Consider the following 25,232-nt stretch of genomic DNA (forward strand, 5'->3'; position numbering starts at 1 on the left):
GTGTTTTGAGATGCATTCCAGATGAAACTCATTCAAGTGTAAATTCATCTGGCTGTTCAAGCTACACATGTAAAATTGACTCCGCCAAACAGTGCTTCGTCAGCACGGGGAAAAGGCAAAACATAATAACTGCAACCGAGTAATTGTATGGGGCTTGCGTCATGCAATAATCAATAACAAATCAAGAAACGGATGCATGTTGTAGGAGAGATAAAAAAAAAATCTTAATTTATTTTATGAAGATCCCGGACAAAACTAAAACTAAACACAGACCATAAGCGCAGTTGTCCCACATGATACGTCTTAAGTATGACAAGCCCCGAAGGAAAAAATACACAGCGCACACACGCAAACTGAGCAAAGTAACTTGGAATCAAATAATAAATCACATCTTTTAAATTCACTGCCCAGCATTAGCATAAAAGCGGATATGAGCTCTGTTATTTTAGCTTATAGTGCAGGAATTGAAGATCGGATTTATATACATTTGGCAGAGACACATTTATGTGGACAAGTGTAAATGGAATGTGCTTATTCAGTCCGATGGCAATCCAATCAGAAAAAACGCATGAAGTGACCAAGTGTAAATACCCCCCATGACATTCTAGTATTTACTGTAGATATGGCTCTAGTCCATCCATCTGTGTAAGTCTATGTCATGTTTTCGTCTGTTTTATCATCCACCAGGCTCTCACTTACAGTAGCAAAGTAATAGCACACTTTCACTCAACAAGCTGCGCAATTTAAGGTATCATTAATGTCTGTAGCACAAACAGTGCTCATGAAGTGCATTGCCTTAGCAAACACCACTAATGATAAGTGTAAGACAGTGTGTGTGTGTGTGTGTGTCTGAGAGAAAGCAAGAGACAGAAAGGAAGGACAAGAGAAGAAATGCGAAGAGCAGAATTCCCTGTTCATCGGCTCTCACACATTCCACTTCACCTCGCACTTCACGTTCAGAACACACACACACACACACACACACACACACACACACACACACACACATTGCCTCACCTCCCACGCTGCTCTCTGACTCCAATTAGATCCCAATCCTCTTGCCCAGATTGCTCATTTACATTTTAATAATTTTAAATCAATCTCCCTCCACACCTGAGAACTGATTCCTAACCCTCTAGCAAGCACACACCCTCCTCTCTCTCTCATTCTCTCTCTCTTTCTCTCTCTCTCGAGGGAGTGTGTGGTCATGTGTGAATGTACATTCCTTATAAATCCACTGATCTGTTAGTAACCCACCTGGTGCCACTTTGTGCGTGTGTGTGTGTGTGTGTGTGCGTGTGTGTTCAATTCTGCATGGCCTCTCATTTCTTGCAACAACATCAGCCATCAAACCGGACCCTTCCTCTCAACATACTGAGACTTCTGTGTGTGTCAGCAAGCCTCAGAGGTAGAATGAGCAGCTTTCTGAGAGTGAAACCAAGTGTTTCACTCCCATATGGATGTTACATCAGGTCTCTCCATCAGCTCCTCAGAATATCACTGACTAGAGAGACATCACACACCACTGAAGCCAGAAACAAGTGTATAACACCATCCCGACTCTGCTGTACTAGCCCGCTAATATTTCAACACACACACACACACACTGTTCTCTAGTACACCGTATGTCATATTTTGTGCTGTAATTATATACTTCAGAGTTGTAAAATGTTAATGGTTATGAAGTATATGCATAATCTATAGTAACTATTCAGTAAATGGTTCAGCATCAGAGATGGGAAGATTGCTTTATAAATGTATAAATTACTAATAACTTACTTAAAATATATATTTCAGTACCATAATCCAAATATCACAAATAATGGAATCTGACTACTTTTAGATACTTCCGAATTACCTCAAGACCACATATGAAAATAAAGACAAGGGAAAAAAAGTTGGTTATTTTAACTTGAATGTCTTCTGTATGCAAACTAAACAAGGCTAAAAGCTTAATGACTCTGTTTTATCGTGGAAAAGAAAAGAAAAGAAAAGTCACATTTCCATGCAATTAAATAATTGTTTTGCAGTATTGGCCATTGCAATGAGTTGGGTTGACAACTATGTCAATGGTTTGACCACGTTTGACATGGTACCTAAATGCTGTATTGAGAGAGGTGTCATTTGCAATTCTGAAAGTCAGTGGTGGTCCTGTGGTGAGATCAGACATGAGGTGCTCAGAAGCCTTGGAAAATGTAACCCAATATGTCACAAGCCCGTCCAGTATCCAATGTTACATACACGTTTTAAAGTCATTACATTTGAATGCCAAATCTTAGAATTTATGAGCCATGTACTGTAATAATCTGAGCATGTTCCGACATAGAATGATTACATGTTAGTGCTGGTTAAGGGTTTGATAAAATTTCATATATACCCACAACAAAGCATGGACCGGCTGAAGTCTTCAGACATTCTTCCAGAAGTTTCATCCGTAGTCTCTGGAGCTCTGGACTGTCCCACTCCTCTGGATCAATCCCCCAGTACAGGTCCACCACCTGGAAAACAAATGTAACAAAAATAAAACCTCTTAAACATTCACACATAGTCTAATATAACACCAAATTATCTTTACAAAATTATCTTTAGAATGAAAATTTTGACAGAATTTACTAATCCTCATATTGTTCAAAACCTGTATGACCCTCTTTCTTCTGTGGGACACAAAATGAGATGTTTTGTAGAATGTCCTGGAAGCTCTTTTCCATAAAATAAAGAATTTAGTGACCAGTGTCAAGCTACTTAAAGGAAATAAAAATGTGTGCACTATATTGTGTATTTTCTGAAATAAGGCACGTTGTAGTAACTCATAATGTAATAACAAAGCATTATGTAATAACTGTACATAATGTAATTAAATTAATACATTATTGATGTAATAAAATGTTCATAATTTAATAATTTTCTCAAAACATAAAATATTGAGCTCATAATGTAATACTGTTTTTCGCATAATGTAATAGGTTATAGCATGAGAAATGAACACTGCAGCAACTTATAATGTAATCACAGTTAATAATGTATTAGCAGCATTTATTGTATAAGTGGAACAATATAATACATTTCTCTCAACATAATAAAGCTATGAGCACATACGTAATAATAGTAGTTGTTTTTTTTTAAATAGGTTATTACATTAAATGAAATGTTGGCTTATTTGGCTACATTATAAACTCAAACATTTTCATAAAAATGTTACTTATTTTGTGATTATGACCTGCTCCATCATTTTGAGTCGCTTTGACCCAGAAACACGTTGTACTTTTTATGCGTTAAATTAAAAAGTTTCCACTTTCTAATTATGTAGTTATTACGTTTTTAATCATTGTTGAGATATAATCATTTAAATGGTTGTCATTAAAACTTTTTTATATTCTGGAAAAATGTATAATGCATATATCATTTTAGCACTATGCTTCTCTATAGAGAAGCCTTTCATTTTTCTCCCTAACTAACGAGCTAAGGACACTGTCATGCATCAGTATGTATACCTTTTCATTGTCAAATTGAAAAGCATTTAATATCCTCTTTTATCTGAACACTACAAGTGTCTTTGTATTATGTATATACATATTTTTGAAGTAATGTACAAAAATAATATTTTTAATAATAATATTACAAATAATAATCATTATCATTATAATAATAACACCAACAACATCAATGATGACAATATTATTATTATTTATTATTATTATTATTATTTATAAATGCATGAACATTTAAATGTGGTGCATTTTGTGGTTAGATTAAGACAAGATTTACATTTAAAAGATGTATTGTAAAGGAATATCATAATATATGTTTTGATGTCTTAAAAAGGATACTATTGTTTTGTTTTTGAAATGACTACAATATGAAAAAATTCATACATTTTAATTAAGATAGTTTTGGTGTGTTTATGATGTAATACATTTATCATAATGTAAATACCGGTATTACATGATGAGCTCAAGATTTTATTACGTTTAGAGGCAATTATTACATTCTGAACATTTTAGTACATTAATAATGTAATACTTATTACAGTATGTACAATTATTACATTATGAGTTGCTACATGCGTCAAGACATATCAGACCAAGCTTGATGCCAATTCAATCAAACACCATTGGTTCTCATAACCGTTTAGATGTAACAATTTGAATATGCAACAGCACAAATGAAAATTAAAGGCTATGGAGAACAAGAATGTCAGTGAATACCATCTAAAATTTTGGTCTGTTCCTCTCACAAAGCTAATGGATGGCTTCAGAAAACTTACAAATACTGTATAACATACAAGTCATATGGACCACATTTATGGGGCTCTTTTGGAGCTTAACAGTCCCTAGTTACTATACACTTTCAAAATATCTCCTTTTGTGTCATACAGGTTTGGTACAACAAGAGGTTAGTAAATGATCACAGAATTTTCATTTTTTGGTGAACTATCCCATTAACTTATGGAAGCATAATAAAAGCCTTTTTACAAGACAGAGGTTCCAATGCACATTAAACTACTTCAGGCAATAAGATGCAAACAGTTATCTTTAAAAACTTTTAATGACAGGTTTTAGATGCTCAGGCTTCAATGAGGAACTAAAAGAATATCATTTTAGAAGAGGTATATATCAAAACCCTTAACTAAAGCCACATTTTTTTTATTACTGCATGAAGTAAATCTAGAGAGGAATGAATGCCTGGGAAAGTATGAATTTCCTCACTCTTTCAGCACACATTAGCACTTTCAAAGGAACCACAGGGAGAGGAATGAGGGAAGAGATAGAGAGACAGAGAGAATGAGCACGGGAGAGAACGAGAGCGAGGAAGAGAAGAATGAAACAATAAAAAGGGCAAAAATGAAAACGTCTGTTCCAGCAGTCAGCTAAACAGTGCATTCATGCTGAGCACAGATTTCTCGGCTTACTTTCAGAATAAATAACCTCAACAAGTGTGTGTGTGTGTGTGTGTGTGTGTGTGTGTGTGTGTGAGTGCGTTTTCAGCTACAGTACAATACATCCAAGTCTGAGAAAACATTAACAAGTAACAGAATTACAACTTTACAAAGATTCTTTCAAACTCTCTGTGGTTCTCTCTCTGGTATACTGCACACACACACACACACACCAGCAAGAACACATATAAAGACATTTAAAAATACAGTACACACAGATCCTGAAGCTTATAGACTTATAATTAAATTAATTTAAATTAATATTAAATAAAACATTTATTTTTCATTATCCAAATAATAACATAAAATGCTAATAAATTAGCTGAGGAAGGCCCCCAAATAAAGATAATTCAGTATCAATAATACTAAATTATTCAAATGACTATATATATATATATATATATATATATATATATATATATATATATATATATACACACAGAGTATACATGTGCATACATATTAGAGCTGACAAAATGAACGTGTAAACTTGTGCAAATTATTTGAAATGTGTTCATTTTTCTTTAACAAGATTAATGCATTTAACAATTTGAAATTTGATTATGACAATTTATTCAGCACTGAACAGTGGTTGGAATAGGGCAGAACCTTTGCGATGTGTCTGGGGTCATTACAGTGATGTACACACTACAAACAAACACATAGCGATGGGGAAAAGTCCTCTTATCGATATTTGTTGAACAAATCAAACCCAAATAAGAAATCAAGTACTTTTCGAGTTCTGTAGGGTGCAATTTAATTACCACAGAAGCACATCAAGTCTTAACTATCACCAAAATGCCAAAACACATGATACATGGCCCTGATGAGGGCTGGCTGAGGCTGGCTAACTCCTGTGGAGGGTCTGTCGACACTCCCTTCAAAATTGTAATAATTCCAACTTTGAACCTGATGCCTCTGATCTTTGAAAGTGCCAGATCATGATTACACAACAAGTTGGATGAAGTATCATTTAGTGGGCAGTGCCAGCGCTAAAAGTAGAACTCTGCAGCACTTTTCATGTGGAGTTTAAAGTGACGCCCTGATGCAAATCATGTGAATACCTTATCCAAAATGGAGAGTCACTGCCTGCTAGCCAATTACTATTGTAGAAAATGAGGGTTTGAAAGATTTAATGCACCTTACAATGAATACACAACATATGGGGACTAGTAATTTCAGTTAGTCAAACTCCCACTTAGACTTTGGGAAGCGTTTAATGTTGCATGAATTGGTGCTACTTTAGAGAATTTCAATCTATCTTTCTTTTTCTTTTTAGATTTTCATAAAAATATGATTTAGTGTGTTTCCTTGAGGGGACCAGTCAAAGATCTGTGGCTGATTTTATTTGGTCCCCACAATGGAGACAAAACCTGACATACACACCAAGAAGGTGTGTCTGCACTGGCAAGAAAATGACGAGTGAGGGGAAAGAGAAAGATATGGGTTGTGTCTATGCATGTGTATGGTAACAGCCCTAATGAAGAGAGACAGAACATTTCCTCAGCACTAGTATGGCAGGACACAGGGATATCCCTGGACACATTTGTTAGAATCAGTGTCGCTGGTGCAGATAATTCAAACAGCAAATTCGCTGCAGGGGGAATCTCTCTCACTGCACGCATGCGAGTGGAATGACTAGGGCACCATAAACAAGTACGTGTTTCTGTGTTCTGTTTGTGTGTGAGTGCTTCTTTTTATGCTGATTATATGTGTGTATGCACATCACATTATTTGTTTTAATTTAATGTTAATTAAAGCATCTACACTAGTCACATCTGTCAGTATGTGATTGCATGTTCACATGCATGTTTATGCATTCTCAAGCAAATCCAATACATTGTACTGTCATTCATGTAGTGGAGTCTCTTTAGGACCCTGAACAAATTTATTTGGCTCAGCTGGCAAAAACCAAGCCACAGTGAGCCCCCTTCTTAGCATTACTTAGCATGACTTTATTTAACAAATACAATCATGGCTTGCATCCAAGAGCATTTAAGGCTCAAGAGACTTCAAAAATTATGTGAGCGCTATACTCAAGATCTCTATGCTAATCAAACTTCTAAGAAGAGAGAAATACTTCATATGTGAAATGTCTTGCTTAGACAATAGATTACATAGTTATGCTGAGAGTGATCCACCTTAATTATTATTATTCATACTTTGATAAACAGCTTAAACTAGGGGATTCTCCAATCGAACGTAAACAGAATATTAAATACGTTTATGTAATTTCGATAAAGGCATTTACCTACAAAGTAAAATCAGGGTCACGGCATTTATCTTGCTGCTTAAATTAGGTTTCACTTTAAGATTAAAATAATTATATCTGCCACATTTGCATCACACAAGCAGAATGGCAAAATTATCAGTTTTCAAAAGATTCCACTCCCCCCAACCTTCCATTGGATGTACAGACAGATAGATAGTCTCGCTCAAAACTCACACCATTGGTCGAGCCAATGTTGCTGAATCGGTCTGGACAGGTTGCAAACAGAGGAATGTTTGATAGCCCCACAGAAACACTGGATTACATTTTTACTAAAGGTGAAATCAACCTACAAGTGGCTTACTTTTAGTTGACTCTGAATATTAAAGTGTGAATCAAGAAATTATTTTATCATAAATACATTACATACATCATTTTTGTAACCTTTTATGACCTTTCATGGTGCAGGATATTAGACGCAGAAGAATTGCAGCAATATGACTTGGATCTAGGAAAACCCAACCTTTTAGTCCTGGAATTCCTCAATGTCTTAAATTAAAAGATTCTGCTTGAATAAAGCACCAAGAAATCTAGTGAAGCTCACATCTGGACAATAAAACTAACAAAAGAGAACTGTCCAGATAGCATGTGACTTCAGAACTTCATGCTCACTTCATGAGGAAATACCCCCACATTTAATGGTTCTGGCCTGACACTGATATTGAGGCCATCTTTGCAAAGAGGCCCCTGGGTGCAGAGGTCACAAGCAATAAAGGACAGAGTGAACCAGCTTCCCAAGAGAGATCCTCCAGAATTACAATGAACAAAACAATGCCAATTCTATGACTCTTTATTCTGGATGATAATTAGTCTTGAGATCCTCATGAGATCCTCATTATTCTGCAAACAGCAGCTAAAAAGGAATCCATGAACGTTGTACTTCGCTGAGTTAACAATCTAAAATGTACAGAATACATTTAAACCCACGAAAATGACTCTATGACCTGTGATCACTGTTATAACGGACAAATTAATGATTAGAGCATGATGCACCTTTTAAAATATCATATATAACTGACCAATCGATGATTATAATCTTTAATCTTGTCTGATTCATCTCATTCTTCAAAGAATAGTAAATATTCAACTTTATATTATACCCCAACAATCAGGTTTCTCGTAACATGTAATGTATTATCCATGTTGTAAAACCAGTGAATTAACGAGTATGATTTGTAATATTGGATTTTAATTTTTTGTTACTTACACGTGTAATATTCATGAAAGCATGTCACATTTAGTATGTAAATGCTTGCTTGTTTGTTTACGTAGAGAATGTTGATGACAACAAATGTCATGTCTCTTGTACTGTTTTCAAGATATAAATGTTCATGATTAAACATTCACTATTTTATGTAAGGATACTCCACACAAAGGATTGTAAATTAACTTTGAAAGTGACAGACAGTTGACCATGTGACTCTGGAAAGCCACTTCTGATTGGCTCAGGACACCTTTGGGGTGTGGCCAATTTCAGTTCAAATGTTTCCAAAGCAGATCTCTGCTCTTCTCTCATCTTCTGAATCTTCTACTCTTGGAACGCTCTCTTGGAACCATCGCTTGGTCTCCTCTCTTCGGCTCTCTCGCTTCTTCCAGATCCTCTGTGCCATGTAGAATCCAAGGAAAACTTGGGACATAAAGTCCCGAGGAAGCCTCTCACTCTCTGCTCTGCGGTTCAGACACCCAACGGGAGTCGCAAGTCCTTCTTTTTGAAGGCCTCGCTTCATCCAGACATTAACTATCCACGATCATAACAGAGTCCAAAACATTGACGGAACGAACTTTCTTTAAATGCCAAAGAACTAAGCAACACAAGGAAACGCAACGTACATGCAAGTACATCTCCAGACTTTGGCTCAAAGTGCTGGTGTATTAGTTGAATACTTCGGGTAATCCGATTGCAAATCGTTTTAGACTCAAAGAAGGATAAATGGTTCTTAAGGCATTGCCAACAGACTCTGTAAAGTTCATTTTAACTGTATTGATAATTTATTTCACATTCTGTCACTTTACTCACCAACCTGTTTCATGTTTTATGTGTTAGATTAGATTTATGTTTAGAATAGCAATAAAGTTTGTCTGTATTCAAAGATAATTTGATTGTGGTATATTTTGATAAATAATCTCATCCCTGTTTTTAAATGATTTCGCTTCAAAGCTGTACCTAAATATGTCTGATATTTTCGATAAGCTATGAGAATAATATTACTCTAATAAGTTAATTAATCATAATTCCCTTATTAAAGCTAATTCCTTACAATAGAAATTGTGAACACACTTTCATTTCCAAAAATGTTGCCACAGTAAGGATATTTTCATGAAATTTCAGGCTGGGGGAAAACTCACCTTTTAAGTCATTTTTATTGGAAATTCTGTTTGAAGCAATCTTACAGCATGGCTATCATGATTTTCTCCCTTCCAAGAGCCCTTCAGAGGCTGATTTATCCCATTTGGACCACAGAGAGTGAGAACTAGGTGTAGCCCTGAGAAACTGATAGACTTGTTTACAACCAATAGGCTGCATTTTACATTGTGATTGGCAGACTGTCGTTGATCGAACAAGAGGGAAACAGACAATATTTTTGGATTGTGTTTTTGGCTGGAATAAGTGTTGAGAGAGCTGTTTTCACTCAAACAGAGTGAGTGCAATAAGTCATGATTTCACACGCACACACACACACGCACGCACACACACAGTCATGCATAAACACACTTACACACGAACTACACATTCGGGTTGATGGATCTGAACTATTAACTAACCAAGCATTTAGGGTGACATCATAGCCCCTGGGAAGGACTGAAAGCAAGGTAGCCTATATAGACATGAGAAGACATCTGGAAATGACAACTAGGAGAGGGACACAATGAGATAATAAGCATACATCTGATGCTATTTATGAAAATAAAATAAAAAACCGTGAGAAAATGAATAAAAAAGATGACAGAGAGTATAAAAAGCTGTGTGATTCAGATAAACAAAGATATTTTGAGGAACCAAAGCCACAAAGCCGTCTGATTTGTAGTGAGTGGATGAGTTGGCACAGTCCATCATATGAGGGAAATTAACGGCTTTGTGTATTCCCTGAACGCTAACGCTAATGCAAGACAGATTTTATGAATGCAGCTTCTGCCACTGATTCCTTAAATTATGACAGCTGTCATCTGCTTTTATTATGCCCATATCTGTAAATGACAAGCTAATAACATTGTTAAAAACTATGAAAACAGAGCAAATTGGTATTCTGGGCATAAAAACTATTACAAATATTGACTTCAGTATCTTCTTTTCCCTTTATATCTCACCATTATAGCCCACATTTAAACCATGTGGGACTATACAATCATGTTTTTCACAGAAAATATACACACATACCCAGCGAGTATCACTCAGTGCAGTTTATTACACCCAAACGTGCACTAAAAGAGACTGAAACGCTGTAATTTTCCACCAATAGTGGTTTTTGATGAGGTTTACACAGCGACTGAGAGCTTTGGCCATAAAATTTCATTTCATCACACAAAGCAAATATGACTGTATTTACATAATTACACAGCTCTCACTGAGGCTTCGTTTTGAGGATTTGCAAACTTAATTCTTTATAAATCCCGAACGGCTGGCTATAAAGGGTGAAATTGTGTCAAACTGGTCAAATGGAAATGCTGAAAAAGTTCTATATTTAAATTCTAAACCTGACCTGAAAAGACACTCAAAGTGGGATCAAATTTAGCTAACCATTTATAGATTGGTCTCTCAAATGTAACTTTAAAATAAACAACAAATAAAGCATAGACAAAACAGCTCAAGCACTGTTGTTGACAGGTTCTAATACTTTCAGCTTGAGTGAATCTATAATATGTCTTCAAAAGGACCATGTCTCTCTCTCCTTCTCTTTTCTCATTAGTTTTCATGACTACTCCAAGAACTTTCAGATGATGTCTTGGAGATGGAACGAAAGGGAATGAAATTGCAGAAAATACTATCAGAGAAACAACCAACAGAGCAGCCTTGAATTAAAAAAAATAGACGCATGTTTGCATGTGAATGACAAAAAGAAATCTGTGTTTGAAGGAATACTCTGGTGGTGATGAAAATTATGCTTTTGTAACTGGAATCTCTAGGCATCTTGATGACATGCTGTTAGTTAATCTCTACACTCGATCCAACAGCCGTGTTTGTACTGTTACAAACATGCTTTTATCAATGTTGGGTAAATTAATCAAAATAAATAATCCACTCCAAATGACTAATTACTTCTCTAAAATGTAATCAGATTACTTGACAGATTGCTTAATCTAAACAGAAATCAAATTACTAATTATTTTAATTTTAAATTACTTTATCAATCACTTTTCCTAGAAACGTTTTTGGTTTTCAAATTCAAAATGTCTATATTTCCTTGTCATTCATTGTCGCACACCATTTAGCTGTCACAGAAATGCTAACAGACGTACATTAGAATACATATTTTAAATGTAGTATTCATATTACATGTATTTAAAAGTAATTATTGAAAGTAACACATTTTTTAGTAGTTAAGTAGTTATTTAAAAGTAATTACATTACAGAAACTATATACTTTTTAATTGGATACACCCAACACTGGCTGTTATGTCTCAAGTATGGCAAACTAGTTTCCCAAATTTCCAATTGCAAAACAACATCGATTGGTTATTATTGCATTATGATGCATCATGTAAGAGTACAGAATGAAACACATTCCATCCATTATTTACAGATTTGAATTATACTGGTTTCATCCTTTTGGTTTCACTTAGCACCTGGGATATGACATATTTGAAAAATAAATAAATGCTATTTATTCTGAAATAGAATATAAATGGGATGTTGATGCATAACATGGTTTTTAAATGGCTTTTTCCCCCTACGGTTTAGGTTTCAGTGAATTTAAATGAAAGTATAAGGGACAATGCATATTTTTGGTACTGTTTCTGTTCAGTTTTTACTTTTTGCATTTACTTTCATTTTAACCCCTAAATGCATGGGTGTTTTGCCAAACATTATTACATACCTCAGATCTTAAGCGACCTGGCACATATATCTACCACAAAATTAATAGAGAGAAAAACATAATAGAATAGGTGATATTCAGTTATATTTTTATTTTTTACATATCAAAGAGATGATAATATAATAAATGATAGAACGGGATTCATTACTTCCACACTGAAATTTTAAGGAAACTTAAAATAGATATGTGATAATAAACTTACTATTCAAAAATATAATTTTGTTCTTATTTTTCTTTTTTACATTTTATATATCTGGGTGTGAATAAGATGGCTCAGAAAACCTGCTTTTGTTTTTGTTCCCAATAATGTCAACTGTATCTGAGTAAAATGTTGTGTTGATATGACAAAGCAATCATAAGTTATAGCATTACAATTCTAATTTATCATAGTGTCAAAAACGTCTCCATGTATCCAAAACCATCTCCAAACAAATAAAACATAATTATTGTACATTAAAAATAATTACATATGCAAACACAATAATGGCAAAAGGTACGCATAGCATGGACACATGGTTTTATACGATTTTACAGAATGAATACTCGGCATACAAGCAACACCAATATAATTGTCAAAGACATATAGTCAAGTCAAGTCAAGTCAAGTGGTTTTTATTGTCGTTTCAACCATATACAGTTAGTACAGTACACAGCAAAACGAGACAACGTTCCTCCAGGACCATGGTGCTACATAAAAACAACAAAGGACCAACATAGGACCACATGAGACTACACAACGAAATAAAATACCTATATAAACTACCTATATATACCTATATAAAGTGCACGTGCAAACATGTGCAAAAAGTACAGGACAGTACAACAAATTACTGACACTGAACAGGACAATAGACAGTGCAGCGCCGACCAGTACTCAGTAGTGCAAAAAGATGACAGTTTCTAAAAATGTAAACATAACATACTATGAGATAATGTTCTATGCACATAGCAGTTATTGAGGTAGCAGACAGTTATAAAGTGACAGTTTATTAAAGTGCAACTCAGGACACGTGTGTGTCAAACCAGTCTCTGAGTATTGAGAAGTCTGATGGCTTGGGGGAAGAAGCTGTTACACAGTCTGGCCGTGAGGGCCCGAATGCTTCGGTACCTCTTGCCAGACGGGAGGAGGGTAAAGAGTTTGTGTGAGGGGTGTGTGGTGTCGTCCACAATGCTGGTTGCTTTGCGGATACAGAGTTTTTTGTAAATGTCTTTGATGGAGGGAAGAGAGACCCCAATAATCTTCTCAGCTGTCCTCACTATCCTCTGAGGGCTTTGTGGTCCAAACGGTGCAAGTCCCAAACCAGGCAGTGATGCAGCTGCTCAGGATGCTCTCAATAGTCCCTCTATAGAATGTAGTGAGGATGGGGGTTGGGAGATGTGCTTTCCTCAGCCTTCGAAGAAAGTAGAGACGCTGCTGGGCTTTCTTGGTGATAGAGCTGGTGTTGAGGGACCAGGTGAGGTTCTCCGCCAGGTGAACACCAAGGAATTTGGTGCTCTTGACGATCTCCACAGAGGAGCCGTCAATGTTCAGCGGAGTGTGTTCACCTTGTGCTCTCCTAAAGTCAACAACCATCTCTTTTGTTTTGTCGACATTCAGGGACAGGTTGTTGGCTCTACACCAGTCCGTCAGCAGCTGCACCTCCTCTCTGTATGCTGACTCGTTGTTCTTGCTGATGAGACCCACCACGGTCGTGTCATCGGTGAACTTGATGATGTGATTCGAGCTGTGCATTGCTGCACAGTCGTGAGTCAGCAGAGTGAACAGCAGTGGACTGAGCACACAGCCCTGGGGGCCCCAGTGCTCAGTGTGGTGGTGGTGGAGATGCTGTTCCCGATCCGGACTGACTGAGGTCTCCCAGTCAGGAAGTCCAGGATCCAGTTGCAGAGGGAGGTGTCCAGGCCCAGCAGGTTCAGCTTTCCAATCAGGTGCTGGGGAATGATTGTGTTGAATGCTGAGCTGAAATCTATGAACAGCATTCGAACGTATGAGTCCTTATTGTCTAGGTGGGTGAGGGCCAGATGGAGGGTTGTGGTGATGGCATCGATCCGTTGAGCGGTTTGAACGATCACGCAAACTGCAGTGGGTCTAGTGAGGGGGCAGCTGGGTCTTAATCTGCCTCATGACGAGCCTCTCGAAGCACTTCATGATGATGGGTGTAAGTCGCGACGGGACGGTAGTCGTTGAGGCAGGACACTGAAGACTTCTTTGGCATGGGGATGATGGTGGTGGCCTTGAAGCACGTTGGAACAACGGCGCTGCTCAGAGAGATGTTGAAGATGTCGGTAAGAACATCTGCTAGCTGGTCTGCACATCCTCTGAGCACTCTGCCAGGAATGTTGTCTGGTCCAGCAGCCTTCCGTGGGTTGACTCTACGTAGAGTTTTCCTCACATCTGCCGTGGTAAGACAGAGCACCTGGTCGTTGGGAGGAGGGTGGACTTCCTCGCCATCACGTCGTTCTGCACTTCAAACCGGCGTAGAAGTCGTTCAGCGCATCTGGAAGGGAGGCATCTTTGTCACAGGCAACTGATGTTGTCCTGTAGTTGGTGATGGCCTGGATGCCCTGCCACATGCGCCGCGTGTCACCGCTGTCCTGGAAGTGACTGTGGATTCTCTGGGCGTGTCGCGCTTTGCCTCTCTGATTGCCCGTGACAGTTTGGCCCTAGCTGTTCTTAGGGCTGCCTTATCGCCTGCTCTGAAGGCGAGTCTCGAGACCTCAGCAGCGTCGCACCTCCGCAGTCATCCACGGCTTCTGGTTGGGCGTGTGGTGATGGTCTTGGAGAAAGTGACATCATCAATGCACTTGCTGATGTAGCTGGTCACTGATGCTGTGTATTCCTCCAAGTTGGTAGAATCAGCCATATGTTGCAGCCTCCCTGAACATGTGCCAGTCAGTACACTCAAAACAGTCCTGAAGAGCAGAGATGGCTCCTGCTGGCCAGGTTTTCACCTGCTTCTGAAGTGGTTTTGTGCGTCTGACGAGCGGTCTGTATGCTGGAATTAACATAACAGAGATGTGGTCTGAGTAGCGAGGTGGGGGCGGGGCTCCGCCCGATGCAGCGCCTGGGATGTTTGTGTAAACAAGATCAAGCGCGTTAAGCCCCTCTCGTTGCAAAGTCCACATACTGATGGAATTTAGGGAGCACTGTCTTGAGATTTGCATGATTGAAATCTCCGGCGACAATAAACAGTCCGTCGGGGTGAGCGTTCTGCAGTTCAGCTCATAGCCCCATACAGTTCACAGAGCGCTTCCTTAGCGTTAGCGCTGGGGAATGTAAACTCGGTTATGCAAACTGTGGTGAATTCCGTGGTAGATAAAAAGGTCTGCATCTAACAGTCACAAGCTCCAACAGCGATGAACAGTAACTAGAGACTAGCATAGAGTTCTTGCACCATTCCTTGTTGATGTAAACACACAAGCCACCACCGCGAGTCTTACCGCGAGAGAGCTGTATTTCTGTCGGCACGAAACGAGGCGAGCCCGTCTAGCTGAATAGCGGCATCCGGAACTCTGTCGCTGAGCCACGTCTCCGTGAAAACAAAGACGCAGCAGTCTCTAAACTCACGCTGCGTAGCCTGCTGGAGTCGGATATAGTCCAGTTTATTGTCCAGGGAGCAAACATTTGAGAGCAGGATAGACGGGAGAGCCGGCCGGCTAGGGTTTGTTTTAGCCTAGCATGGACCCCGCCCTCTTTCACGCTTCCGCTTTCTGCGCACACGCTTACGACGTCCTCTCCCCGGCCACCGGCATCAGGCGACGCCGAGGGCTGGAGGCCTGGTCTCCGCAGCAAGCCGAGTACGCGTAGCGCCTCCTGCAGGTCATCATGCAGCTTGGTTTTTGCATGAGTCTTATATTTGAGTAGTGTCTGGCGATGGTAGACACGAACACTGGTTGCTCCGATGTCCATGTGTTGCAAAAGTCGGGCTTTTTTAACAAAAATAGCACCATTGTGGATCCGGAGTGGCCGCTGCGTGCTACCGCGCCGCCATCTTGGATTCCTGTATTCCCAACATATGAAACATATAGTAAAGGCCATTACTCTCTATATTTTTGTCTGTAAAACAAATAGGCTGGTTGTATTCTACTCTATGAGAGCTTTCCAACAACATATGAAACATGGCTATTAAATTAGTTAGTGATGTTTTAATTTCGCAATATCGCAATAAAATTCGCAATAATTTGTACAGTGCAATTTCTTCTTAAATAAATTGTCAAAACAGAACACTTCAGATTTGTCTGCAAATTTGAAAATACTTGTTCAGTTTTGGTCATAATGCCTGCATGCATTGGAAAGTAGAGCTTCTAAGCTTTCAAACGAAACCAATTTGAGATGGTCAAGACTGCACAGCAGTTGTTAATATTTTGATGATTATTTTTTCTCACACGCCCACGTGAGTTTAAGTGTTAACCAATTATTTAATGAGAGAAATAATTATAAAGAATACTAAAGAGGTCAGGGCGTAACTCCAAAAAAGTGGATGAGGTTAATAAGGTGGAATGGGGTCCTGGGTCACTAAAGACCTGAGGAATGCATTTAAGGGTTAAATTGTCCTGTGGTGTGACATATTAATTATTAAATGCATATGTCGCTCATTTAATATGGTCATAAATTAGCAATGATGTTTTAGCATGTCATTCTAAAGTACATGCAAAAGTATTTCATGGGATCTACCCAATTACAAAGCCTGCAAACAGCAATACAGTATAAGTGTACAGTTGTTAACCTAAAATAGAGCCTAAAATCTAAGATTCAGTATGGCTTGACTGCCTGTGGCAATCACAACATAGAAAAAACATAATCTAATTGCTAAACAGCACAAGAGTCAAGTGGTTTAATACTGTTTAATGGTTTTAAGGGCAGATTTCAAGATGAGATCAGAATGATGTGGCAGAGAACACAAACATCATCTACAATGTGTTTGCCAATATCAGCCCAATGAAAATGCCTAAAGATTCTCCTGAGATGATGAGTTATGATTAATCGTTCTTCTGGCTGATGCCTCTACGTAAATGTATCACTTTAAGAGAAGACTAATGAGTCAACCGATGTTCCCCATTAAGGGCCAATTAGGAAAGAAATATGATACCCCAACATGTATGATTGTCTATCACTATATGTTACAATTAAAATGCTCAATTATAGAACACATGAGGAGCAGACAAGGGAAAATGCAATAGAATGTGTATTAGGGAAAAGTAGGAGGGAAAGGGAGTTAAAAGGAAAGAATACAGAAAGACAGATACAAGGGCATACATAGAGATTAAAAGTGATAGATATAGAAGGAAAGAGGAGGTAAAAACAGAAAGGGAGAAATAAAAAGGTCTGTCAGAAGTCCCCTGATTTAAGAGGCTGTTAGCTCACCCACCCTGCAGAGACTAGCATGTTCCTCAACCCCTTGGAGCAGTCACCAATCTCCATGCCTTCATCTCATCTCACATACTACCCACAATGCACTGCCCTTGAGTGCCTCTGCAATTAGACTTCTGCTATGGCAACCAGCTGCCTAGACTGCTTGCCTTTTCAATTTAGATGAGAGAGAGAGAGAGAGAGAGAGAGGGGAGAGAGAGAGAGAGAGAGAGAGAGAGAGAGAGAGAGAGAGAGAGAGAGAGAGAGAGAGAAGGACACAAATCGATGGCAGGCAAATGGTAAAACTATAAAACTAGAACTTCCTTTTGAGTTTTGAGACATAAATCATTTCTATGCCTGGAATTAAAATGTCATTTTTTTCTGCAAAATGCTAATCGATATGTATCAAGTCAAAATATAGAAGCCACCTTAATTCCATACAAGCCTTTGGATCAATGGGCCATGCATCAACAGCAGCCCGTAACCTCCAAACCCCAAGAGGGGTGAACGTTGGCACCTCAATTTGTGCCATTCAATCTTTTCATCCCTCTCTGTCTCTTTGTACCCTTCAAGTGTTTTCTGTTCCCTTTCTTCACCTTCTCAACTGATGAAGCCCCAATGAGTGCTGACAGGCCCACTGTGCTATCGTCAGTGTGGAGCACTTACATAACTCGCTATGAATTCACAGGGGTTCATGTCTGCTGAGGAGGGCAAAAGAGACACCAACTGAAAGGTTACAAAGGTCACAATTCCACTTAACCACCTTCATAACCATAAACAAGTAAATTAACCCTAAGTTACTGGCATGTCCTGTCTGCGCATCTGCTTTTTTTCCCAATCTATGTTCCTGGGTCAATCCACAATTTCTAGATGTCTAAAAACCCATTAAACTGAGCTCCAAAGGAAAAATAATTTGATCCTAATCACAAAACAAATATACATAACAAATGATTGTTCACCCAAGAATGAAATTCAAGGAAGACTTTCTTTCTGATGCATAACAAAACAGTCGGTCCGGTCTGAATGATTGAATGATTGTCAATGAAAAATTACTTTCATTTTCAGTTGTTTCTCAAAAAACCTATTGTGCACCTTCAGATTCTTTACGTTATCCATCCTTATGTCATTACGTCATGTCCGTAAACACGGTAAAGAAGAACTGGCCGTCACGTGTTTTGCACGTGACGGCCTTTAACTACACTGCAGTTAAGTCAGTCATACTCCCATGGTTCACAGCATCGCTGCAGTCTGCATGGACCTGCTATAATCCTTGGATATGTTGTCTGGTAGGGCTGTTGAAGCTTATATTGGTTGTCATGCACGTATGAATCGAGCATTACTTGTGTGTTAACAGATTGCAATGTATCTATGTTGTGGGGGGAAGTTATTGTGACATGTTTACTGGTATTTATGACTTCTGAAATGTACTTCTGGTAATTTTTATATATTTAGTATATTTTATCCCCATCAAGATTGAATCCTTGTTTAATATTTTTACTGTTATTGTGTGCATTGCATAGGCATACTATTGTAGTATTACGGTCCACTTGCATTATCAACTGAGGCTGTAAAATAACATACATTATAGATAGATAAGGTAGATAAAACATTTGAATAATCCTATTAAAATATACAGGTAACTGGTGATTGAGGAGAGTCCCCTGTTCTCTATGTAAAAGTGCTTTGAGTAGTGTCAGAAAAGCGTAATAAGTGTCAAAATATGGTCACACAGGTGATGTCCAGGTAAGCTCAAATCATGAGATTCATCAGTCAGAAGAGCAGTGCCAAAAAACAACTGATGTAAAGTGTTCTTCTGCAAATTGCTTGCAATTTTAACATTCAACCACAGATGTCACTAGAGAGAACAAAGTCACGTAGTGCAGTTCTAAGTTACGATGGCTTTGGGAAATGGGCTGCAAAACTAAGATGAATCATATGATGGATTCTACGATGTACTTAGGCTTACGATGCTTTTGGGAAACAAGGCCATTTAAATGTGAACTCAAGAAATATGGTGTAAAACAAAGAATACTATAAATAATTCAGCCGTTGAGAAATCATGAGGCATAACATTAGACTGCGACCTTGACACCTGGGATAAGAAATATACAGTATTTATTAACAGTTTAACATCGAGTGGTGGTGTAGGGGGCTAAAGCACATAACTGTTAAGCAGAAGGTTGTAGGTTCGATCCCCACAGCCACCACCATTGTGTCCTTGAGCAAGGCACTTAACTCCAGGTTGCTCTGGGGGATTGTCCCTGTAATAAGTGCACTGTAAGTCGCTTTGGATAAAAGCGTCTGCCAAATGCATAAATGTTAATGTAAATAGATTAGAAAAATGCAAGGTTTTTCTCACTTCCTGAAACTGAATAAACTGGCACATATACATTTCCATCAGGCACATGCTTGACTCGACTGTACATGCAAGCACAAAAAAATGACACGGGAGCTGAATAACTGGAGAATGGAGATTTTACCGACAGTGGTTAGCCAGGTGTGAAAGAGGCAAGCTGCCATATCTCTTTGCATCACCCGAAAGACAAGTATCAAAAGTGAAACCTCACGAGAAAGACCCAGCGTGTGCGCAATAGAGATTGAACGACAGCCAAAGACAATTATAGTTTTCAGATTTTAAACTTTAGCAAATTAAACTTCAGCATTCAATTTGTGTTATATGTACACTACCGGTCAAAAGTTTTGAAAAACTTACTCATTCTATATTTTATATATATATATATATATATATATAATTTTCCCATTTTAGAAAAATAGTAAAGTCATCAAAACTATGGAATAACATAAATGGAACTATGGGAATTATGTTGTGACTACACAAAATCCAAAAAAATCTAATCTGTGTTATATTTTAGCATCTTCAAAGTAGTCACCCTTTGCCTAGAATTTACAGACATGTACTATTGCCATTTTCTCAGCCAACTTCTTGAGGTTTCACCCTGGGATGCTTTTTAAACCGTACTGAAGGAGTTCCCATCTATGTTGGGCACTTATTGGCTGCTTTTCTTTATTATTTGGTCCAAGTCATCAATTTCAAAAACTTGACATTTCAGTTTTATAATGAAATAAATTAATATGTTGGCACAATTATATTTTGGTCTACAAAACTAATTTCAAACATTTAAGCATACACCTTCAGATCAAAAGATTTTTAAGATCTTGAGAAACATTTCAGTCGTGTTTTTTTCACCGGTAGTGTATGTACAGTATATATCTGTATGTACAGTGTTTTAATGCATTTTAAATGTACACATACATTTATCTAGCCAATAAAGCTTGATAAGAATTGAATCTGCCCATTTGATCCATTACTAAAGTTCAACTTTTAATTACAGCATGTCCACTGATTTTATGGCATGTTTACATATACTTGTATACATTTTTATACCTGTAAAAATGAACATTTTATCATATATTATATTATAATGTCTGCTTTAATGCAAAATGATTAATCACTATTAATCACAGAAAACCGTGCAATTATTTATTAATTAATGCTTTTTAATTGATTCACAGCTCTTACACATTCTACATATTATGCAGCTTTAAGGGTAGTAAATAAACCTTTAATTTGACCACGCAAACTATAATTTCCACCAAAATAGCACAGTTATGGTTTACTACACTAAAGAGTGTTAACTTGGTATTAGCCACTCCAAAAAAGTGTTTTCCCAATTGCTTCCTACACAATTTGAGGAAGATCCCATATGAATCTATTATGAATTAACAGTAGTAATAATAAATGCTAAAACAATGGTCCTGTGGTAACCATGGCTATTTTCCAAGTCTAAATTTGAAAAAGCACATGGGAATATTTTTTTATTTTTTTTATATATATGATATTTTATCATTTTTTTCACCATTCAACTCATTTAATAATTTCCTGCTAATCAAACATAGTCTTACTTGCTAAATATTTATATTTACATATGTGTATGCAAATCAGTAGGTTCAGTAATGCAAATGTGTCAGGCAGCTCAATTGCCCCTCCTACAGCCTCGTCTCCGGCCCTATAATCAAACCTTGCCTCTGCTGCCGTCGTCATGGCAGCCAAACAGTATTATCAGTGATTTGCAAGTTCCTTCCGTTTCTCTCTTCTTCCCTCATTGGATTATTAAGCCCATCATTATGAAGTATTGTTTGTGTGAAAACAGGACTTTGAGTTAGTGAGTCTGTGTTATGTGTGGAGACTGGGCTCGCATTGATGTGATTAAGTTGACTGGAAGCTAATTGGGGGTTAGTCAACAGATTATACAGTTGTTTAAATGGTCAGTTGAGGTTTGAGTAAAGACAGTGTGAACCTTTGATGTCTGTGTCAACAACGAGACAGTGATGTGGGGAGGAGAAAGCTTGGTTGTGTTTGTAGAGACATTAAAGACTCAAAAGAGAGGATTTAAAATGGATTACCTTTAGGGCTGTCATGAATAATTAACCAATATAAATCAATATAAATATGGCGTGCAGTTATTTTACACTGAGTCAGGTTTTCAAATATCATGGCACCAAAGAGATTAAGGTCAAATTCACACTTTTTATGATTTCGTTCAATCAAGTAGTTCACCCAAAAATGAAAATTCTCTCATCACCCTCACCTGCCATTGCAGTCTCTAGGCATGTTCATGATTTCAAGCTCGATTACACTTCGTGGTGCTTGACACATGTGCAGAGCTCTATATAGCACTAGGAAGTGTAATCAAGCTTGAAATCATGATCACCAAGGAGACTGCTGATGCCAAGATTTATAGCAAAAATGTGTTACATTTCGGTCTGTTCTTCCCCCAAATTTATTGGATTTCTTCAGAAGACATGGATTAAACCACTGCTGTCTTACGGATCACTTTTATGCTGCATTTATGTGTGTTTGGGAGCTTCAAAGGTTTGGTCACCATTCATTTGCATTGTATGGATCAACGGAGCAGAGATATTCTAAAAATGTTGTTTGTGTTCAGCAGAAGAAAGAAAGTCATACACATCTGGGATGGCATGCAAGTGAGTAAATGATGAGATCATTTCAAAAATTTTCTTAAACTATCCCTTTAAGCTTTTTAAATTTTTATCACATAACATTTTTTTAGCTGGAAATCCTGGGAAAATGCAACAAAAATGTCTGCTAAATGAGTAGATGTAAATGTGAACAGACACTGCCTCTCATCTAATCTAATAGAATACATAAATTGCCTGTCTACAAATTTTGTAAAAAGGTGTATCCACGAAGACTTATTACAACTTGTCCATAAAAGCTCATCATACAGTAGCCCCACACTGTCATGTTACAGCGCTTTCAGGTTTAATCTCCACATAGCTTAAGGGATTGAACATGTGTATATTCGTGTGTGTGATTGGACTGAACAGGAATACAGCCACAGGCACTCAAATGCTGCCTCTCTCTCTCTCTCTCTCTCTCTCTCTCTCTCTCTCTCTCTCTCTCTCTATCTACCCCCTTCCTCTCCCCCCCTCCCTCCCTCTGTCTGTCTAAATAAAACACACACTTGTACACAGACACACTCAATCCAGCATCCATCCCTCTCAGGAATGCCACAGGAAATAGAATCAAATAAGGATGACCAGAGAGAATTGTGATTCGCCACAGCATATCTGCCAGTTGAGAGAACGCCCTTCTTTCTCCTTCCCTCTCTCTCTCTCTCTCTCTCTCTCTCTCTCTCTCTCTCTCTCTCTCTCTCTCTCTCTCTCTCTCTCTCTCTCTCTCACACACACACACACACACACACTTCCTCTTCTTCTGACACCAACTTTCCTTTTCTTTCCGTTTATTAAAATACAACATGATAGGCTGGAAAACAGACGCTAATTTCTCATATCAATAATTATAAATAATTGACAATTAATAATTATTATATATATGCGTTGATAATTAATTATAAATAAAGGTCTTCTCATGTTCTCTCTTCATGCATAGCCACTTTTTCACCATCAGGCTGAACTGTTGTCATTGTGAAACCATGGTGCTGCAAAATCAGGATTACAATGTACGTAACAAATACATCAGTTGACTGTGGCTTGAGAGTTAAATATTGGAGCAAGTGCACTATGGAGGATAGTCACATATTCCAGCTTTTAGGACTTATTTGTCCCCTAATTTTTACTCCACTAAAGCACAGGTATGACATCACAAAAGGAAAGAAAATAAAAAAAGGTGAGAGGTCTACCATTATATGCTGATGAGTTCTGCATGCCACCAGATATAAATATACAGTACCCAGACTAGCTAAAAGTAATATTTATTGACAAAATATTATATAAGTAATATAGTGATATATTACATAGGTTCTAGTGAGTTAGCTAGTGTAATCTACCTCCCTGACAAAAAAGAGTGTAGAAAAATTATTTACTGCACTAGTTAATACAAGTTAACTAGTTAGAAAATGCTGAATTGTCCAAACTGTTTTCACCAGAAAAGCCAGATCTAAACAGCTTTCTGTAACTCAAGTAAAATGACCATTTGAGTGACTGCACTATAATATGTAATCTCTGTTCTTCAATGATTCTGGGTAATAACTGAGCAGTTTTGTGATTCAAAAGATCTCCTTCTCCTAAAGGAATGAATCATTCCATGTATGTGCTGTAATCCAACCTCTTGAAACAATTGTATTATTGAAGCCATTTACTTTGAGATCTGAGTCTCAGTAATAGCACACAACTAGTTATCAAGAAATGCACATTTGACCAGTTATCTTTCTTAGTACTGGATGCCACAAGTTGCCTGATTCATCAAATCCCAAATAGGTAGTAGACCATGGATTAATGACTAGTCTGACTGACCTTCATTTCTCATTAATCTCAGATAAGCTACATACATGAAATGGTAAGCAGAGATAGAACGGCTCATATATGATGAAGGATGATGATATAATTATACAAAAACTCAAGGGGAGGTGAAGTGTGTCATTTCTGTGCACTAGTGAAGGGTCTGTCTGAATCCAGCAAGACTGATACAAGGCACGTCCACAACAAGTTACAACCCCTTCACATAACTGAAATGCTGAAATCATGGACAGGTGGATGTTACATTCATACACAGTGTTTATTTGGAGTCCTGCAGCAACCCCACAACTTTACACCCATCCTTACCTCTATACCTAACCCTAACCACAAAGATTAAAACTTTTTGTAAAATGATTTAAATATACAGCAACTTAAATGTTCAATAGAAATAATATCATACCACTGTAACACTAGGTGGCGACAGTGATAAGAAATGTTATTAAAATGAAGAGGAGAAGAAATGATGCTAAGCTAATAGGCTATCCGGTTATTCCTTGGACGAAGGGATTGTTTTAAAACAGGTTTCCTAAACACTCCCCCTGTCTTCCATTGGCTAAAAAAACAGGTAGTCCCGTCTGAAACGTACGCCATGGTAGAATCAAAGGTGCTGTGTCGGACAAACTGCCAACGAGTTTAAAACTTTTCCCACATTAAGCCGGGAAAGAAGAAAGCATTTTAACATCCAAAACATTGCACACTAAAAAAGAATAAAAGAAAGAAACAAACTAAAAACCTCAAAAGTGCCTTTATTATAATACTTATGAGAACTGAATAAGGCTTGTACAATTCAGAGATTTTCACTGTTATCAAAGTCACTTTTATGATTTCGGCAGCACCAAAAACAGG

The 25,232-nt window shown here is 37.7% G+C and overlaps 1 protein-coding gene across 1 annotated transcript in view; it reads right to left on the reverse strand.

Moving 5' to 3' along the window:
* LOC127653321 (NACHT and WD repeat domain-containing protein 2) overlaps positions 1-25,232 on the reverse strand; it is an 89,607-nt gene that overhangs the window by 42,758 nt on the left and 21,617 nt on the right. The window contains exon 3 of the mRNA XM_052139975.1: positions 2,382-2,498. Coding sequence (XP_051995935.1) covers positions 2,382-2,498 — 117 coding nt within the window. The remainder of the gene's footprint in view (positions 1-2,381; positions 2,499-25,232) is intronic.

The sequence above is a fragment of the Xyrauchen texanus genome, chromosome 2 (assembly GCF_025860055.1).
Source record: "Xyrauchen texanus isolate HMW12.3.18 chromosome 2, RBS_HiC_50CHRs, whole genome shotgun sequence".
Classification (NCBI taxonomy): Eukaryota; Metazoa; Chordata; class Actinopteri; order Cypriniformes; family Catostomidae; genus Xyrauchen; species Xyrauchen texanus.